At 40.5% G+C, this 21,420-nt stretch overlaps 1 protein-coding gene across 6 annotated transcripts in view; it reads left to right on the top strand.

The window, feature by feature from the left end:
• CFAP54 (cilia and flagella associated protein 54) overlaps positions 1 to 21,420 on the top strand; it is a 372,444-nt gene that overhangs the window by 195,196 nt on the left and 155,828 nt on the right. For all 6 annotated transcript variants that reach the window (XR_016216950.1, XM_008256922.5, XM_089308813.1 and 3 more), the window contains 2 exons: positions 6,207 to 6,329; positions 13,160 to 13,213. Coding sequence is in view for 5 of the 6 variants with exons in the window: in XM_008256922.5 (XP_008255144.5) it covers positions 6,207 to 6,329; positions 13,160 to 13,213 (177 nt within the window). In the remaining variant the exon portion in view is untranslated. The remainder of the gene's footprint in view (positions 1 to 6,206; positions 6,330 to 13,159; positions 13,214 to 21,420) is intronic.

Below are 21,420 nucleotides of genomic sequence, written 5' to 3' on the forward strand. Positions count from 1 at the left end.
TATCCCTGTGGCTTCCCGGCGCCCACCCCGAGGCTGCTTCTCGGCGGCTTCCCGGCTCTGAGCCGCTTCAGCCCGCGCCTCTCTCATCTGCGCGGCTTCCCGGCTTCGTGCCTGCACCACGGCCTCGCACCAGCCTAGCGTTCCCTATCTACTTGTGTCCCGCACGCTCTCTCTGCGCGCGGCAGCCTCCGCGAGTCACACAGCGTAGCTTACGTCTCCGCCACTAGCATTCAATCCAAGTTCCCTGGGCTAACCTGGCGAATTCAACCCAGCTCACGTTTCCGCCCCACGATTTGGCTTCCCGTCCTTTGCTCCCCGGGCTAATCAGACGGATTCCAACCTGGCTTACGTTTCCGCTTCTGGTTTTAACTTTTCGCCCCTTATTCCCGGGCTAACTTGAGAATCCCAAAGTAGCTTTCATTTCCGCCTCGGCCTGCCCCCCGCGGCTTCAATTTCCCTAACATTTTTCTCTACCCGGTATGTTTCCCTAAGTTTTCTTCCAACAATATTCCTCCCTCATTTCTCCTGGCTTCTCCCCACAGTCCGTATCCAAGTCTGTTTGTTCTAGCTTTCACTTTCGCCCTTAGAGATTTCTCCCAGCTTCCCCCTGTAGTCCGTATCTGAGTCTATGCCTAGGCTTTCAATAGCTTCTTCCGGCACCTTTTTCGTCCGGCTTTTCCCTAGGCTGTTTGCTAGTCTCTCTCTCCGGCATTTTCCTGCTTCTTCCCGTTTCTTCCCTCCTAAGTTTCCTATCCGAGTCACGGCACCATTATGTCGCTCCCCCTCTTCGTGGAGGAACGACACAAGACCCTGCGCTGTTCTTTTGTCTGCTCGGCCCTCCCCGGGTTTGCTGCTGGTTCTTCCCGGGTTGGCTACTGTCCCTTCCACCTCCGTGGAAGGGCGGTTCCCCCTGGCCACTTTCCCCACTTCCGCAGGGGAGCGGCACACCGCCGGCTGGCTCTCTCGGGGGCTGCACAGGTGTTCCCCTTAGATGTTTCCCTTAGATGTTCCTGGTGCATGCCGTCTCTCTCCTCCTTTATAGTCCTCCTCTGCCAATCCCAACTCGGCTGCCCACACGCCGAGTACGCTGCTCTCCTCCAATCAGGAGCAAGTCCTACAGTTTATTGGCTGAACTGGAGGCAGCTGTGTAGAAGCTGTTTTCTTCTCTCCCAGCGCCATATTGTGGGAGAGCAGATGCATAGAATAAGTCTTAATTCCAGTAACTTAGTCTAGTCCGGGTTGCTCCCCACAAGTAAATTATCATTGTGTCCATGTTCATACATTACGGAGTAAGTCTCCCAGTTTGTCTGACTTTCTGCAGAGAATCATAGAAGAGTTTTTGTTTTACTTTTCTTTTAAACTATAATTTATCATTGGAGCAAAATATAAATTTAATTATTATTTTAAAGTTATGGAGGAAAAAGGAAAATAAAAATATTTCAATCAACTGAATAAGTATGGCTTTTAAGTGGTAGCAAGACCAGGTCTGTATTTGCCCTTTTTTTCTTTTTTTTTCTTGTTTTTTAAAATTATTTTAACTTTTATTTAATAAATATAAATTTCCAAAGTACAACTTTTGGATTATAGCACCTTTTTAACCCCATAACCACCCTCCCACCTGCAACCATCCTATCTACCACTCCCTCTTCCATTCCATTCTTCATCAAGATTCATTTTCAATTATCTTTATATACAGAAGATCAATTTAGTATATATTAAGTAAAGATTTCAACAGTTTGTACCCACACAGAAACACAAAGTATAAAGTTATGTTTGAGTACTAGTTATACCGTTAATTCACATAGTACAACACATTAAGGACAGAGATACTAATAGGGAGTAAGTGCACAGTGACTCCTGTTGTTGATTTAACCATTGACACTTTTATTTATGGTGTCAGTAATCCCCTAAGGCTCTTGTCATGAGCTGCCAAGGCAATGGAAGCCTCTTGAGTTTGCCAACTCTGATCTTTTTAGACAAGGCCATAGTCAAAGTGGAAGTTCTCTCCTCCCTTCAGAGAAAGGTACCTCCTTTGATGGCCTGTTCTTTCTGCTGGGATCTCACTCGCAGAGATCTTTCATTTAGGTCATTTTTTTTGCCATTGTTCTTGGCTTTCCATGCCTGAAATACTCTCATGGGTTCTTCAGCCAGATCTGAATGCCTTAAGGGCTGATTCTGAGGCCAGAGTGCTATTTAGGACATCTGCCATTCTATGAGTCTGCTGTGTATCCTGCTTCCCATGTTGGATCATTCTCTCCTTCTTAATTCTATCAGTTAGTATTAGCAGACACTAGTCTTGTTTATGTGATCCCTTTGACTCTTAATCCTATCATTATGCTCAATTATGAACTGAAACTGATCGCTTTGACTAGTGAGATGTCATTGGTATACATTGATGGGATTGAATTGTAATCCCCTGGCACATTTCTAACTCCACCATTAGGGGCAAGTCCGATTGAGCATGTGCCGAACTGTACATCTCTTCCCTCTCTTATTTCCACTCTTATATTTAACAGGGATCACTTTTCAGTTAAATTTAAACACCTAAGAATAATTGTGTGTTAATTAAAGAGTTCAACCAATGGTATTAAGTAGAAAAAAATACAAAAATGAATAAAGTCAGTCAACAGTCAGGACAAGGGCTGATCAAGTCATTGTTTCTCCTAGTGTTCATTTCACTTCAACAGGTTTCCTATTAGGTGCACAGTTAGTGATCAGGGAGAACATATGAAATTTGGCCCTCTGGGACTGGCTTATTTCATTCAGCATGATGTTTTCCAGATTCCTCCATTTTGTTGCAAATGACCAGATTTCATTTTTTTTACTGCTGTATAGTATTCTATAGAGTACGTATCCCATAATTTCATTATCCAGTCTTCTGTTGATGGGCATTTAGATTGATACCATGTCTTAGTTATTGTCAATTGAGCTGCAATAAACATTGAGGTACATACAACTCTTTTATTTGCCAATTTAATTTCCTTTGGGTAAATCCAAGGAGTGGTATGGCTGGGTTGTATGGCAGGGTTATCTTCAGGTTTCTGAGGAATCTCCAGGCTGACTTCCATAGTGGCTTTACCACTTTGCATTCCCACCAACAGTGGGTTAGTGTCCCTTTTTCCCCACATCCTCGCCAGCATCTGTTGTTAGTTGTTTTCTGTATGTAAGCCATTCTAACTGGGATGAGGTGAAACCTCATTGCGGTTTTGATTTGCATTGCCCTGATTGCTAGTGATCCTGATCATTTTTTCATGTGTCTGTTGGCCATTTGGATTTACTCTTTTGAAAATTGTCTATTGAGGTCCTTGGCCCATCTCTTAAGTGGGTTGTTTGTTTTGATGTTGTGGAGTTTCTTGATCTCCTTGTAGATTCTGGTTATTAACCCTTTATCAGTTACATAGTTTGCAAATATTTTTTCCCATTCTGTCGGTTGCCACTTCACTTTCCTGACTGTTTCTTTTGCAGTACAGAAACTTCTCAATTTGATGCAATCCCAAATGTTAATTTTGGCTTTGACTGCCTGTGCTTCTGGGGTATTTTCCAAGAAGTCTTTGCCTGTGCCAAAATCTTGCAGGGTTTCTCCAATGTTCTCTAATAATTTGATGGTGTTGGGTTGTAGATTTAGATCTTTAATCTATGTTGAGTCGATTTTTGTGTAAGCTGAAAGGTAGGGGTCTTGCTTCATGCAAGTTTTCCCAGCACCATTTGTTGAATAGACTGTCCTTGCTCCAGGGATTGGATTTGGATCCTTGATCAAATGTAAGTTGGCTGTAGATGTTTGGATTGATTTCTGGTGTTTCAATTCTGTTCCATTGGTCTATCCATCTGTTTCTGTACCAGTACCATGCTGTTTTGATTACAACTGCCCTGTAGTATGTCCTGAAATCTGGTATTGTGATGCCTCCAGCTTTGTTTCAGTTGTACAAAATTGCCTTAGCTGTTTGAGGTCTCCTGTGCCTCCATGTGAATTTCAGCATCATTTTTTCCAGATCTGAGAAGAATGTCTTTGGTATCTTGATTGGTATCTCATTGAAGCTATAAATTGCTTTTAGGAGGGAGAATGGACATTTTGATGATATTGATTCTTCCAATCCATGAGCATGGAAGATTTTTCCATTTTTTGGTATCCTCTTCTATTTCTTTCTTTATGATTTTGTAATTCTCATTGTAGAGATCTTTGACGTTCTTGGTTAAGTTTATTCCAAGGTATTTGATTGTTTTTGTAGCTATTGTGAATGGGATTGATCTTAGCAGTTATTTCTCAGCCCAGGAATTGCCTGTGTATACAAAGGCTGTTGATTTTTGTTCATTGATTATATATCCTGCTACTTTGCCAAAATCTTCTATGAGTTCCAATAGTCTCTTAGTAGAGTTCTTTGGATCTCCTAAATAAAGAATCATGTCATCTGCAAAGATGGATAGTTTGACTTCTTCCTTCCCAATTTGTATCCCTTTAGTTTTTTTTTCTTGCCTAATGGCTCTGGCTAAAACCTCCAGTACTATATTGAATAGCAATGATGAGAATGGGCATTCCTGTCTGGTACCAGATCTCAGTGGAAATGCTTCCAGCTTTTCCCCATTAAATAGGATGCTGGCTGTGGGTTTTTCATAAATTGCTTTGATTGTATTGAGGAATGTTCCTTCTCTACCCAATTTGCTTAGAGTTTTCATCATGAAAGGGTGTTGTACTTTATCAAATGCTTTCTCTGTGTCTATTGAGTTAATCATATGGTATTGTATGATACATATTTTATTGGAGTGTCATGCTTATTTGGGAGCGTCATGATGTCTTCGTTGTTCTTGTTTTCTTGGTTTTTGCATTTGTTGTTTGGCATTGTGGAGATATTGTTTGGTTTCTTCTTTTTTTTTTTTCTCACTGTGGTGGCTTTTCTCATTATACTATGACTCTAGATTAAGTGGACTGTCTGCTTTTGGTGACTCTCTAGATGCGTGTGGTGAGTGTGGCTGGAGAGCTCTATTCAGTTCTTCAGGGCTAAGGGTATGCCAAAGGTGACACACCCAGGTTTGGTGTGGCAAATCTCTCTCCTTTTTTTTTTTTTTTTTATTCAGAAGGGAAGTAATTCCGCTCAGCTGAGCTCTTCTCCTTGATGACAATCAGTGCCTGAGTGCTAGCCCTATTGGGTATGATATTCATCTGCTCTGTGCCAAGGACCACACAAAGGATCTGTGCAATCCTCAGTGTAAGCTCAGATTCCCCTGCTGTGTCTCTCACTGGGTAGCCAAAGTTACCGAGTTTGTGGTGTCTCCTACCGAGACTACTCACGTCTCAGCCACACTGTGAGTTCTCCCACACACCCTCAATTTTTTTTTTCACAGTCCCATTTCATAAGCTCCACACATTCACTGGTCTTAGTCTCCTGTTATTACTTCCAAATAGAGTCAAGTTTTTCTGTTTGGGTGAGGGCAGGCATAGCCCCGAGCAGGTGCATCTGGTACGTATGTCCAAAATGGCACCTGCTCTATTGTCTTGCATGCCTTTGTAAGGTGTGTGGAGAGAGAGAATTGTGTCCATACCATCCCTTTTTTTTTCTCTCCCCTAGTTAGGCTGGTGTACTTTCCTCCACGGGGCTTCAAGCCTTGTTCCCTCTAGGCTCTTCCTGCCGCTTTTCTGCCAGTGTCTTGGGCTACTGCGGTTTCACCTCACCTCTTTCCAGCGCTGGTGTGGAGGAGAAGATTCTTGGCAGCTGGGCTCCTGAGCCGTGGGCACCCATGTCCTCCACGTAGATCCGCCGTGTCCCTCTAATTCCGGAAGAGTTCCCTCTGCAGTTTTTTCTCTAACTCTTCCCTGAGACTTCACTATCTCCACTTTTATTAAATTATCTTTTCTTGGACTATCAGTGAGCTCCCTCCCTATTCTGCCATCTTGGAGCCATTCCCACACCCATACTGTTTTTATGTATTTGCTTCTGATGAATTAAGAACCATCTGGTCAATATCCATTGTTTGGAGCAGCAACCTACCATTGTGTGTTAGCTTCTTGGTTCATTGCACCTGTAAACAAAAGGCCACACATAAATGCATGCATCTCCATCTATTCATGTCTAGAAAACATTAACTCATAACATATTACCAACTTTAAGTCAAAAGTTTGGATCTCAAAAAAGTAGATGTTTTTTCTCTCAAACATTTATTTTTATATAAAACAAAATTTTAATTTAAAATCTTGCTTTTTCTTTCTTTTACAGATAGAAGTCCTAATAGATTTAGGATTGTTTTCTGAAGCCTTTTATGAGATATGCCAGATATTTTATGGAAGAAATATACCTTGTTCAATACCCTCTGGCTGTAAAGCTACTGGAAAAATTAAGGTAATCTGCCAGTTTGACTTAGGACATTTCTTTGCCTTTGATGGCTACTTTTGCGAGATCACAGGAACACTTCCCCAAAAGTGTATCTGCAAGTCTGCAGGACTCTGGACCTATTTGTTAATCTGGTTATAGCTAATAGCAGGCTTTTAAGAGGTTTCATTTGTCAGGGAATAGAAGGGTATCATGGGAGAAGAGGCATGGTTTTGGAGTAGATTTTGGCAATGGAATTCTGGTTCAGGGATGCTGCCTGTTGTTATCTTCAGAGTTTTATTTTTATTTATATTTTATCAGCTACTACCTCTTAGATTTTCAGTCTGTTTTTTTTTTTTTTTTGAAGATTTTTTTTTTATTTGAAAGGAGAGTTAGAGAGAGGCAGAGAGAGAGAAAAAGATCTTCCATCCACTGGTTCACATCCCAAATGGCCACAACAGCCAGAGCTGTGCTGATTCAAAGCCGGTAGTCAGGAGCTTCTTCTGGGTTCCCCACACGGGTGCAGGGGCCCAAGGACTTGGGCCATCTTCTACTGCTTTCCCAGGCCGTAACAGAGAGCTGGATTGGAAGTGGAGCAGCCAAGACTCGAACCGGCACCCATATGGGATGCCAGGACTGCAGGCAGCGGCTTTACCCACTATACCACAGCACCAGCCCCTAGTCTGATCTTGTAATTTCGGGTTAATGTTCTTGATAAAACTGTCTCTTCTTATATCTTATTTTGACTTTTCTTTTTGATTATATACTAGAATCTCAAAGAGTTAGAATGTGTTGTTTAAATTTCTTCTGAAGGCCGGCGCCGCGGCTCACTAGGCTAATCCTCCGCCTAGCGGCGCCGGCACACCGGGTTCTAGTCCCGGTCGGGGCGCCGGATTCTGTCCCGGTTGCCCCTCTTCCAGGCCAGCCCTCTGCTGTGGCCAGGGAGTGCAGTGGAGGATGGCCCAGGTGCTTGGGCCCTGCACCCCATGGGAGACCAGGAAAAGCACCTGGCTCCTGGCTCCTGCCATCGGATCAGCGCGGTGCGCCGGCCGCAGCGCGCCGGCCGCGGCGGCCATTGGAGGGTGAACCAACGGCAAAAGGAAGACCTTTCTCTCTGTCTCTCTCTCTCACTGTCCACTCTGCCTGTCAAAAAAAAAAAAAAAAAAAAAAAATTAAAAAAAAAAAAAATTTCTTCTGATTTCCATAAAGAGAAAACATCCTTTACATTTACCTAGTTTTGTTTTTGAACGTAATTTCACCTGGTTTGCTCAGTGTGTGTTGGTAAATTGGATAACACTAATGTTGATATTTAACACATAAATTATAACAGGATGAATTTTTGTTTTCCTCTGCTTTGGTTTTCCCCAGTGACCTGGAAACCACTGGGTGATCTTGCTTTAGGCCCTTGTGGGCCAATGAGAAAGGAAACAGGAGGAGGTAACAAAGCACTTTGTCTGAGGGAGGCCGAATGTGTGAGGTGTGGACCTGACACACACAGTGCAGGGTGGTGGGATTCATCTTTGCAGGACCTGGGGAATGAGCTGTACGTCTTGAAAATCACTTGCCCAAGCTAACCTTGTACTACATATAATGTGTTCATTAGTTCAGCAATTCTTCTGAAATGTACCTGCTTGTCACTTTGTGTGGCTGCTGTAGTGTTTTTAATAGGGTATGAGGTTGTATTCAGAATACCTTTAGATGTGCATTTAGTATATAATAAGATAGGAGTGCAAGTGTCCATGTGTGTGTATTCATATGTATATATCTGTATATACAGGAAATCTGTCTATACATTATATATATATATGTATGTGTTTGTATGTATATGAGTCCATCCATGCATCTATCAAGAGGAATCCATTTTGTTCATTCTCTGTGATGTGAACTAATTCATATTCTTACTTTGATTAAATTAACACTATTTTCTTGCTTGCATTTTGGTCAACAATGTTTAAGTGGTTTGCATGTTGTTGTTACAATTATACTCTAATTCATTTATAGTACTTGTTGAGTGTTTCCTGAACACAAGCACTATGCCACGCATGGGGAAAGAGCAATAAAAAGACAAATGGAGTGATTGCTTTCCTGCAGCTTAGAGCACACTGAAAAAACCCCTAAACATATTAAGCACAGAAACACATTTCAGGTGGTTATATGCTGTGAGAGACAATCAAGCCACTCGAGCAGATGGAGAGTGACCAGGGCAGTGGCTTGCTGTTTTATTCAGAGTGGTTTGGAAGATCTCTCTAATACATGAGTTTTGAGAGAAGTGAGCCATGCAAAGATCTAAGCAAACAACTTTCCTGGAGGGAGGAACTGTACAGGTGAAGGCCCTGAAACGATGCTTGTAAGAAATTGTTGAGCAAAAATGGGTAGGCAAAGAGAAGTTGCCAGAAAGAGGTGGAAGAAAGGAAGGGAGAGGAGGAGGGGAGAAGAGGATGAGACCCAGCAGTCAGGTCATGTAAGATCTTTATAAGGCTTGCTGAGGACTGGAATTTACTTTAAATGAGTTGGGAAACTTTGTAGAGTTTTAAGCAGAGAAATAATATGATAGGAAATAAATATAAAAAGACCACTTTATTTACTCCTTGGAGAGCAGGCTGTAGCTTGGCAGGGGTATAAATAGATCAATTTGAAGGCTGTTGGAAATAATCTGGGTGAAATATGGTAATGGTTGGGGTGATAACAGTAGAGAGAGTTAGGAGTGACCTGGATGTGAAGATGGTGACAATAGAACTGAGAGTGCGTGCTGATGATAGTTTGGACATGTGATGTAAGAGAAAGGAGTCCAGGATAACTCCTCAGTGTGCAACCTAAGCAACTGGTAGGAAAATTTTCCATTCTCTGAGATGAGGCATACTGCTCTGGGCAGGGGTGAGCATGTGATCCCTAGTAGATAACCAACTGGAGATGTAGCATAGATCAGAGCAGAGAAGATATGATCTGGGATTTAAAGGAGTTCAAGTTGCATGCATAAATATGGGGTTATCAGCATAGAGATTTAAGATCATAGGACTAGGATGGAATCACCTGAGGAATTGGGGCAGATCAAGAAAAGTAGAAGTCAGAGGACCCACATTTAAGTCCAACTCAGGAAGATGAGCAGATAGAGCAAACAGTTAGGTAGAATGAGAAACAAGAGAAACTTAAGGTGGCCATTGCTTTCACCAAAACAAATATAAATGATGAAACTGATTTTTACATGTAAATTCCCAACTTAATTTTTTTCCACTACCTTTCATAAGATAATCCATCTCCTGATGGATTCTGACTTCAAATTTTGTATTCTCAAAGTTAATTTGCAGCTTTCCAACTTCAATGGGAATTTTAAAAAGTGTAATTAAAAGAGGAAATGCTCTCAGGGTTTATAATTAAAATAGGTGCCAATGTTATTAGGCTGGAGGCTAGTTATTTAAGAAGGGATTAATGAGCTAGGTTTCACTTGTCAAAGAAGTAACTGAAGAAGTTTTAGAGATTGCTATTGGACTTCACACAGGCCTTTAAAAATTCTATATTTTATCATTATACTCATACTAGGATTCTGCTCTTATCAAATCTACAGTCCTATTACCAACTGGGTAACAGTCCCATTACAACTTCAGTTTACACCAATAGAGATGTCCCCATGAATTCAGTTACTACTCAATTTTCAGTGTGTTACAGATAACAAAGAATATCTTCAAAAAGGGGAAAAAAGTTAACACTTGCCAACACTTTTTTTTTTTAAATAAAATTATTGTGATGTATTAGTTTTGGGAATCCTTCAAAATCAGATCCTTGAGATGAGGATTTAGAGGCAAGTAGTGTATTTGGGATGTGATTCCAGGAAGTATAGTGAGTGAGTGGGAAATTTAGATTGAGAAGCGAAGCAATTTGATCCATCCAGAGAACATTCTGTGGGGAGCAACCGAGACTAGACTAAATTACTAGAACTGCTAGGACTAATTCTATGCATCTGCTCTCCCACAATATGGCGCTGAGAGACAGCAAACAACTTCTACACAGCTGCCTCACCAGTTTGACTGATACGCTGCAGGAGCTGATCCTGCTCCTGATTGGAGGAGAGCAGCGTGCTCAGCGTGTGGGCAGCAGAGCACGGATTGGTGGAAGAGGACTATAAAGGAGGAGAGAGACAACATGCACCGGGAAACATCTGAGGAACATCTGAGCAACCCCTGAGAGAGCCGGCCAGCGGTGTGCTGCTCCTCCGCAGAAGCGGGGAAAACGGTGGGGGTGCCGCCCCTCCGCGGAGGTGGGGGGCCGGCAGCAAACCCGGGAAGGGCCGGGCAAAGAGAACAGTGCAGGGTCTAGTGTCGTTCCTCTGTGAGAGGGGGAGCGACACATTCATGAGCAGGTGGGGGCCTTGACCAGTGGGGGCCCTCAGGAGACTAAGTAGACTGTCTTATCCTTCGTTAGTGAATTTATTTTACCCTATACTTCTAGCCTCTTGAACATTCTTATGGCCATAGAATGTCCTCAGGCAGAGAGGCACAGGTGCTTGAAGTAGGGCACCATCCATGTGTGATCAACTTATCCATAAAACTGTTGGTGACTTCCTGGTGACCATGGGGATATATACATGAGGAGTATAAGTATTGGCTTTCACAAATGTTATTATTATTTTTTTTGACAGGCAGAGTGGACAGTGAGAGAGAGAGAGAAAGGTCTTCCTTTGCTGTTGGTTCACCCTCCAATGGCTGCTGCAGCCGGCGTGCTGTGGCTGGCACACTGCACTGATCCGATGGCAGGAGCCAGGTACTTATCCTGGTCTCCCATGGGGTGCAGGGCCCAAGCACTTGGGCCATCCTCCACTGCACTCCCAGGCCACAGCAGAGAGCTGGCCTGGAAGAGGGGCAACCGGGACAGAATCTGGTGCCCCGACCGGGACTAGAACCTGGTGTGCCGGCACCACAAGGTGGAGGATTAGCCTAGTGAGCTGCGGCGCCGGCACAAATAGGTATTTTTAAAAAAGGGCCTTCTGTTCCCAAAAGAACCTGTCCTAGTTAATGATATAACAATCTCCTATAGCAAATAAACTAAATATGTCCTAATGCAGTATTACATTTAGAACCAGACATATTAACAGATAATTCAAAAAAATCTTAAAAATAATCATTCTGAATATTAATATAATTTTACCTTCAAACTGGCAAAGTTTTATTTTTTGAGTGACAATACTCAATGTTCTTAAAAGTACAATGATTCTGGCATTTCAAATGATATAGGTAGGTGTGTAATTGAGCCAGCTCTTTCCAATCTTCTTAAAGTATTCTTATCTTTTTACCTAGAAATCCCAGTTCCAGGAATCTGTTCAAAGACAGTACTCAAAAGTACAAACAAAAATAGTCATCAGTGTTACTTAAACCAAGCTGACTGATGGCTGCTGGTGGGAAATGCCATGCTTAGTTGTTTAACAGTAATAGAGGTTAAGTAATTTTTCTACATTCACAGGATAGGTATTACCTACCTGTTAGACTGAGATTTTATAAATAATTTAATGGTTATAAGAGTGGGAATAAGAGAGGGAGGAGATGTACAGTTCAGCACATGCTCAATCGGACTTGCCCCTAATGGTGGAGTTAGAAATGTGCCAGGGGATTACAATTCAATCCCATCAAGGTGGCGTGTATCAATGCCATCTCACTAGTCCAAGTGATCAATTTCAGTTCACAATTGATCATAATGATAGGATTAAGAGTCAAAGGGATCACATAAACAAGACTAGTGTCTGCTAATACTAACTGATAGAATTAAGAAGGAGAGAATGATCCAACATGGGAAGCAGGATACACAGCAGACTCATAGAATGGCAGATGTCCTAAATAGCACTCTGGCCTCAGAATCAGCCCTTAAGGCATTCGGATCTGACTGAAGATCCCATGAGAGTATTTTAGGCATGGAAAGCCAAGACACTCTGGCAAAAAAAAAAAACAAAAACCAAAAACAAAAACAAAAAAAAACAAACACCACAACACAACAAAAAACCTAAATGAAAGATCTCTGTAAGATCCCAGCAGAAAAAATGGGCCATCAAAGAAAAAGGTAACTTTCTCTGAAGGGAGGAGAGAACTTCCACTTTGACTATGGCCTTGTCTAAATCTAAATAAGATCGGAGTTGGTGAACTCAAGAGGCTTCCATTGCCTTGGCAACTCATGACAAGAGCCTCAGGGGATTACTGATGCCATAAATAAGAGTGTCAATGGTTAAATCAACAACAGGAGTCACTATACACTTACTTCCCATTAGGATCTCTGTCCTTAATGTGTTGTACTATGTGAATTAATAGTATAACTAGTACTCAAACATAACTTTATACTTTGTGTTTCTGTGTGGGTACAAACTGTTGAAATCTTTACTTAATATATACTAAATTGATCTTCTATATATAAAGATAATTGAAAATAAATCTTGATGTGAATGGGATGGGAGAGGGCACGGGAGATAGGATGGTTGTGGGTGGGAGGGAGGTTATGGGGGAAAAAGCCTCTATAATCCAAAAGTTGTACTTTGGAAATTCATATTTATTAAATAAAAGTTAAAAATAAAAGAATTTAATGGTATTGAATGAAAATTATGATACAATTTTTAGTGAACATGGAATATAAATCTTGGAGTTTTTAAATGTAAAAATAATTGTAAGAGAGAAATCAAATATTAACTAGACTACATAAAGGAATTGACAGATGCTTTTTACATATTAATGCAATACTTAACTTTTCTAACTAGAGTGTGTATTACTTTCACATTAAAAATGGTACTTATGATAATTTTAGAAGAACATATTAACTCATTTATAAGTTTCATCTACAAGAATACTCAAATAGTCTCATTCCCACTGTTATATTTTGTATTTTGACAGTTATTCCAATCATTTGACCCAGGGAAACCTCTTAACAGTAAAGAAAATATACAGGTAAGGAACACAGTGTTAATAGACATTGGATATTTAGTTACTAATTTTTGAGTCTTTTCAATCTTTTTGTTGGTTTTAAAAATATGTTATAAGCTGTGGGATTTTATCTCAAAATTCTGAGACCAGAGGTGTAAGATTGGATCAAAATCATCTGGTTTTCAGATGGAGCAAATAGCAGTTACTGCTCCTGTTTCTTAATTGCAGATGTGTATCTAGTTCATTCATCTAGCTGTGCAAAGTATCCCTCACTTTAATATGTATCTTGATTACCTGGAGGGCAATAGCTGACTTTGGTTGTAAGAAAATGATTTTGTACATTTTACAATAGCCCATGTGTTCAATACTCCTTCTCTTCATTTCCTTCTTTTCCAGTTAGGAGACTATCAGGCAAGGGTTTAGAGAATTTTCATTTGGCATTTTTATGAGTATTTCCTCTAAATTCTTCAGTGATTTTTTTTTTTCACAAAAAGAGAATGAGACTGCTCGTCTATATGTACTTGTGTTAGTGGAGATGGGGAAAAAAGGACCTTGTCTTCCATAAGAGAAGAATTTCAGATGTGAGACAGAGAGAAGTGGTAAGCAAGGTAGCCAAGTCGAATGAGACAGTGCATTCTGCAGGACTGCTGGGCAACTCATCAGGCAGATCTGAGAGTGATTGCCAAGTCTGCATTCAGATTGGGGATTATATGGTTATGGGGTTCACTTCTTCTTACCATTTCTCCTTCCCCCTCCCTCTTCTTCTAGACAAAGGGCTTCCTGGGTGTGAAATTCCTGAAATTCCTCCCAAGGATTTAATACCAAATGTAATTAGACTGGATAGTCCTCCTGACACCTGGCCAAAAAGATTCTCCTGGGACTTCTCCAAGGGAGAAGGCTGGCAAGTGGGCAGGACTTTGATGTGTGTATGCTAAGCTGCTTCCAAGGCATGCTTCTAAGGCTGCTACATTCTTTCCTACAGAAACCCATTGTCCTTCCTTTACCACTCCACTCATAGGAAGACTAATGTTTACCTTCCTACCCAACATTGTACTTGTCAGTAACTGAATGCTTGGAACTTCAGCATTTGATGACCTGGTAGCATCTAAATATCTTTTTCTTTAAGATTTATTTTTTATTCATTTGAAAAGCAGTTACAGAGATAGGAGGAAGGATAGATAGATAGGTAGGTAGGTAGGTAGGTAGATAGATAGATAGATAGTTGGATAGATAGAGAAGTGAGATAAAGAGATATCTTCTACCCACTAGTTCCTTCCCCAGATGGCCACAATGGCCTGAGGCTGGGCCAGGCTGAAGCTGACCCAGAACTTCTTCCGGGTCACCCACAGGGTGCTGCTTTCCCAGGTGCATTAGTAGGAAGCTGGATCCAGAGCAGAACAGACAGGTCTGGACTGGTACCCATATGGGATGCCAGCATTGAAGATAGAAGCTTAACTTGCTGTGCCAGAATGCCAGCCTCTCATTTAAGTATCTTGAGGGTAGATGGAGATTGAATCGGTAATAAAGACCCTCTCAATAAAGAAAAGCCGAGGACTGGATGGCTTCACTGCTGAATTCTACCAGACATTTAAAGAAGAACTAATTTCAGTTCTTCTCAAGCTATTCAAAACAATTGAAAGGGAGGGAATCCTCCCAAACTCCTATGAAGTTTGCATCACCTTAATTCCTGAACCAAAAAAGAAAACAGAGAAAGAGAACTGTAGACTAATATCCCTGATGAACATGAATGCAAAAATCCTAAACAAAATATTAGCTAATTGAATCTAGCAACACATCAGAAAGATCACTTGTGTGGACCAAGTGGTATTTATCCCTGTTATGCAGGTATGGTTCAACATTCACAAATCAATAAATATGATATATCACATTAACAAACTAAAGAACAAAATCTATATGATTATCTCATAGATACAGAGAAATCATTTGATAAAATCCAACATCCTTTCATGATGAAAACCTTAAACAAATTGGCTATAGAAGGAGCATTCCTCAACACAATCAAGGTGATTTATGACAAACCCACACCAGCACACTATTGAATGGGAAAAGCTGGAAGCATCCCCCCTAAGATCTGGAACCAGACAAGGATACCCACTCTCAACATTGCTATTTAATATAGTCCTGGAAGTTTTAGCCAGAGCCATTAGACAAGAAAAAAGAAGTCAAAGGGATACAAATTAGAAAGGAGAAAGTCAAACTATCCCTATTTGCAGATGACATGATTCTATATATAGGGAATGCAAAAGACTCCACAAAGAGACTATTGCAACTCATGAAAGAGTTTGATAAAGTGGCAGGATAATATAAAATTAACACAGAAAAATCAATAGCTTTTGTATACACAGGCAATTCCTCGGCTGAGAAAGAACTTCTAAGATGAATCCCATTCATAATAGCTACAAAAAATACCTTGGAATAAATTTAACTTAGGAAGTCAGAGATCTCTATGATGAAAATTCAAAACATTAAAGAAAGTAATAGAAGAATACACAAAAAATGGAAAAATCTTCTGTGTTCATAGATTAGAAGAATCAATATCATCAAAATGTCCATGGGATCAACGTGATCCCAATCAAAATACCAATGATATTCTTCTCAGATCTAAAAATAAAATGTTGCTAAAATTCTTATGGAAACACAAGATACCCTGAATACCTAAGGCAATCTTATACAACAAAAAGAAAGCCAAGGCATCATAGTACCAAATTTCAAGACATTCTACAGGGCAGTTATAATCAAAACATCCTGGTACTGATGCAAAAACAGACATGCATACCAATGGAACAGAATAGAAACTGAAGAAATGAATCCATTCATCTACAAACAACTTATCTTTGACAAAAGAGCTAAAATCAATCCCTGGAGCAAGGACAGTCTCTTCAACAAATAGTGCTGGGAAAACTGGATCTCTGTGTGCAGAAATATGAAACTAGATTCCTACCTTATACCTTATACAAAAATCCACTCAAAATGGATCAAAGACCTAAATCCATGACCTGATACCATCAAATTACTAGAGAACTTTGGGGAAAGTCTGAAAGACATTGGCATAGCCAAAGACTTCTTGGAAAAGACCTCCAGAAGCCCAGGCAATCAAAGCCAAAATTGACAAATGGGATTACATCAAGCTGAGAAGCTTCTGCACTGCAAAGGAAACCCTTAGCAAAGTGAAGAGGCAACTGACAGAATGGGAGAAAACATCAGCAAACTATGCAACTGATAAAGAATTAATATCCAGAATCTATAAAGAACTCAAGAAACTCAACAGCAACAAAACAAACCATCCAGTTAAGAAATGGAAGAGGACTTGAGCAAGCATTTTTCAAAACAGGAAATTCAAATGGCCAACAGATACATGTAAAAAATGCTCAGGATCGCCAGCTGTCAGAGAAATGCAAATCAAAACTACACTGAGGTTTAATCTTACCCAATTAGAATTGCTCTTGTACAGAAATCAACAAATGACAAATGCTGGTGAGGATGTGGGGAAAAATGTGTTGGGAATGTATACTGGTATAGCCACTGGGGAAGACAATATGGTTATACTTCAGAAATCTCAATAGAGATATACCATATGACCCAGCCACCCCACTCCTGGGAATTTACCCAAACAAAAATAAATCATCATATGAAAGAGTTATCTGTACTCCCATTTTTATTAAAGCTCAACTCACAATAGCTAAGATATGGAATCAACCCAGACATCCATTAACTAAAGACAGGATAAAGAAATTATAGTATATATACACTATGGTGTACTATTCAGCTGTAAAAGAAAAAAAAAAATGAAATAGGCCAGTTGCAACAAAATGGATGCAACTGTAAACCATTATACTTAGTGAAATCAACCAGTCCCATAACAACAGATATAATATATTTTTCCTCTTATGGTGTAACTAATAGAGTACCTAAAATGTAATGTATTGGATTGAAGTGGACATTTTGAGATTCAGTGATTGTTATGTTATAGTCCTGGCCTCTACTGTTGAGGAACAGTGTTTTTTTCTTCATACTATTTGTTGCACTCTTTACTTAGTGTAGGGTTAACCTTATGCATATAAAGTATACTGAAAATAGATTTTTATAAAAATTAAGAGTGGGAATAGGAGAGGGAAGAAGAAGAAGGCTTGGAGCATGGGTGGGAGTGAATAGGGTAGACGTATCTATGTTTCTAAATCTCTATCTATGAAATACATGAATCTTGTATAACTTAAATTCAGTTTGAGATAATAAAAAAAATTTTGAGCTCTATTGTTAGTCTGTCTCTTTAGAAGGGGTTAGGGCACAAGAGAGTTGTAGGGGGTTGTGGATGGAGAAGAAGTTCATATAGCCAGGTGACAGTTAATGCAGATGAACAGGTATACATAAATCTATTCTGTATTAAAAAAAGCTGCAAGGAGCCAGGCAGCTAATATTCAATTCCGGACTCCCTAAGTGTTTAAAGTCAATGAAATGTATAGGTCACAACTGGGCATGAGAAGTGTTTGATCAGCTTGCATATAGATCTCTGGTTGGCCAACAGTACATGTGGCCTTTCTTTGATTGATCAGTGTTAGGAACCAGATGTTTCCTCTGGAATGGCAAAGGTGGTTTCCACTCTGTCCAGGTCTGAGAGTAGCTTGAGTATACTTTGTTTGATCAGGGCTGGTGAGTTCCTGTAAAGCTCTGAGATTAGGGGCTTACATTGAGATGTTCACCATGCTACATCTAGGGGCAATTTGAGTCTTTATGACTCAGGGTTCTCTTTGTGTCACTCCTGTAAATTACTGAATTAATCTTCACAGAGGAGCTGTAAGCCAAAGAGGAGATATGGGGGACTTTTTAAAATCTATAAGGCATTAGAGGCAGGTGCTCAGTTTCAGAAGCAGTATTAGGAAGATACAAACACATATTCATATTTCATTTTGGTGTCCAAGACCTTGGGGGTGTTTTTAAGAATACTTATTTCTTTCCAGTCACAAATGCCAAGGTTTTCTAAAAACATTTCCTTAAAGAGTGATTTTTTATGTAAAACGAATGTCTGTTTGATCATTTCTTTTTAATACAAGAAGAGACTGACAGTATAATGGAAACCCAATTCCAATTAGCTAATTAATTAAAACAGTACTGTTGGTCTGCTTAAGACCCTTCAGATTACACTTTGTATTTTCTGCATAGATGGAGAGGACAGTGCATTAAATAGCATTACTAATTAATCTTCTTTTGATCCTCAAGTGTTTGTGTGTAATTGTCAAGGCTCATTAAATCACATTTGCAGTGGAGGATGAAGAGAAGAGAAATGTTTTCTTCGACCCTCACCCCCAACCAATCAGAAATTGCTTCTCCAAATGGAGGAGACCAACCATTTTCCCAGTACAACAGTTTGGCTGTAGCTCAGGCTCACTGGCTGTATCAGGTACAGCTCTCCTGCATTCTTGGTTTCCATCTCCTAGAAGAGGTTGAAATAAGGAAATGAACAATGGCCACAAACCTTCCCAATGCCACCATTGCTTCAAACTCACCCCAAAAATGAAACTTTGCTTTTTTGTTTACATAAGCCATACAGTTTCTCTGTTTTCTAAAGTAGATAACCCTATCATCTACCTTTTATGTTAATTAAACAAGTATTTATTAAGAATCTGTTATGTCCATGCCACTTCTCTGATTCTCTGATGCTTTCATTCAGATAAATCAGGCAGTCCATTGTGGGAAATGGGGTCCCCAGCTGTATTTATTCCAAGTTTTTGTCTCCACGTAAGAGAAGAATTCAAAACAGACATAGATAAAGTGCAGGAATGGGAGCAGTATTAATAAAGGAGATTAAAGAGATAGTACAGATTCAGAAGTGAATGTGAACAGCCTCATGAGAAGAGCTGCATGCCATGAGGAAAACTGGAGGCACACCAACATCCTCCTTTATTGGTTAGCTGGTAGTTCCTTAATTGAATATACAACAGGGTGGAGTTTGGGCAAGGTTCAGGGTATGTGTGATGATCTCTGGGAAAGATTCATGGCGTTACCATGGTGTGTTCTTCATGGTGGAGGAGGCTCAGGTGCATCAGGGGAAGGTGGGTGTGCTGAATTGAAATGTAAAGAGGTGGAGATTTTTACTAATGCACAGCTAAGGCACAAAGGCTGCTGGAAGCCTCTTAGCTCCTTTGTGCCTCACTAACTCCCTGCTTAGCCCATACTGAATCAGTTACACAGAAAACCTCCAAGGCCTCATGGATCTTATATTTTACTGGATAGGACTAGTAATAAATATGATATATAAATAAACATTATAAGCAAGTAAATTATATAGTATGTTAGAAGGAAAACTAGGCCATGAGAAAAAATAAACCCAACAGTACATAAAGGGGTTTGGAAGCATGGGTTCAGTGGGGATTTGTAATTTTTTTAAAAAGATTTACTTACTTGTTTGAGAGGCAGAGTTACAGAGAGGGAGAGACAGAGAGAGATACTGCATCTGCTGGTTCACTCCCCAGATGGCCACAATGGCCAGAGCTGTGCCAATCCGAAGCCAGGAGCCTGGAGCTTCTTCCTGATAACCCAAGTGGGTGCAGGAGCCCAAGTGCCTGGGCCATTTTCCACTGCCTTCCTGGGCCACAACAGGGAGCTGGATTGGAAGTGGAGCAGCTGGGACTCGAACTGGCACACATGTGGGATGCCTGTGCTGTAGGCAGAGGCCAAACCCACTACACTACAGCACTGACCCCAAGGGGAGAAGATTGTAATTTAAATGGGGTGATCAGATTAGTCTTCACTGAGGTCATTTTTCTGAACAGATGTGCAATAGGTAGATGTGCAAGTTGTTTGAAATCTGGAGAGAAAATCTAAAAAGAGGGACAGCAGTTGCAAATACTCAGAAGCAGGATTGCCTAGCTTGGTGAGGGATGCCTTAGCCAGTGAGGCTAGAGCTGAGTGAATGATGAGAGAGCAGTAGGAGATAAAGTAAAAGAGGTCAAATTCAGAAGAGCCTTATAGCTCCATTATAACATCAGCTCTTATCTGAGCAAAATGGAAAGCTGTTGGAGAGTTTTGAGTAGAGATTTGGCCTGATCTACTTATGTTTTTAAAGAAATCACTGTATCAGTGTAGCTGATCTGCTGAATCCTTTGTGTGCGAGGTACTGTTCTGGTGCTGTCAATCCAACACATCAGTCAATCAACAATGCAACCAAATTCTCAGTCCATATAGTGTGTGTGTGTGTGTGTGTGTGTGTGTGTGTGTGCGTGTGTGTGTGTGTGTCTAGGGGGTTTTGATGTTGCAGCGCAAGACTTGGAATGTAATTTTGGACATGTGGACATGTTGAGATGACTGTTAGACATCTGAGTGGAGTCAGAAGTTGGTTCTATTAATCTTGAGTTAAGAAGAGTGGTTGAGATAGGAAAATTTTGTGGTTCCATCAGCCTCTAGGTGAAATTCATACCATGAGCCTGATTAAAATCATCTAGGGGGAAGGAAGTAAAGAGAAGGAATATTGAGTCCTGGTACATTCCAATATTGAAAGGACAGGAGAAGAGGAGAAATCAACAAAACAGACTGAAACGGGGTGGCTGGTAGGATAAGGAGGAAAGCACAGGAATGTGGTGGCTTGAAAGCCCAGAGAAGAAAGCATTTTCAGAATGGGAAGGTGATCAGTAGTGTCAGATTTGCTGATATTCTAGTACCGTAATTCATTGGTTTTAACCATGAATTTTTTTTTCACATTTAACATTTCTGAAATCATTATGCATTTTACAATTGATAGTAAATGACAGCTTAAGTGGCATGTAACATGGAAGTAACATGGCATATGAGGAGTAAGAATTGACCATTGACCATTGGATTTAGCTAACCATTGGTTACCCTGACCAAAGAGTTTAGATAAAGGAATGGAATAGATTTAGAAGCAAATGAAAAGCGAGAGATCTGATTATTGACAACTCTTTAGAGTGTTTCTGTAAAGGGGAACAGAAAATTTGGGTAGTAGTTGGAAAGCAAATTGGGGTAAAGAGAGGTTTTGGTTTTTTAAGATGGAAGAAGTGAGATCATGGCTGTGTGCTGATAGGAAAATCTCTGTAGGGAGGAGTTTGAGATGTAGCAGTAAGTAATTCAGTAAGTAAGTAAGCCAGTGTGGTCAGGATTGATGGCCCAAGTGGTACCACTAGCCTTAGGGAGTATGAAGAAAGGCAGAGGTGTATGTGTGGGAGGGTGGCAGGAGGATAGGGGGTGAAGATGGTTACATA

Source organism: Oryctolagus cuniculus, chromosome 11 (assembly GCF_051225735.1).
Source record: "Oryctolagus cuniculus isolate XC-2025 breed Fujian yellow rabbit chromosome 11, ASM5122573v1, whole genome shotgun sequence".
Lineage (NCBI taxonomy): Eukaryota > Metazoa > Chordata > Mammalia > Lagomorpha > Leporidae > Oryctolagus > Oryctolagus cuniculus.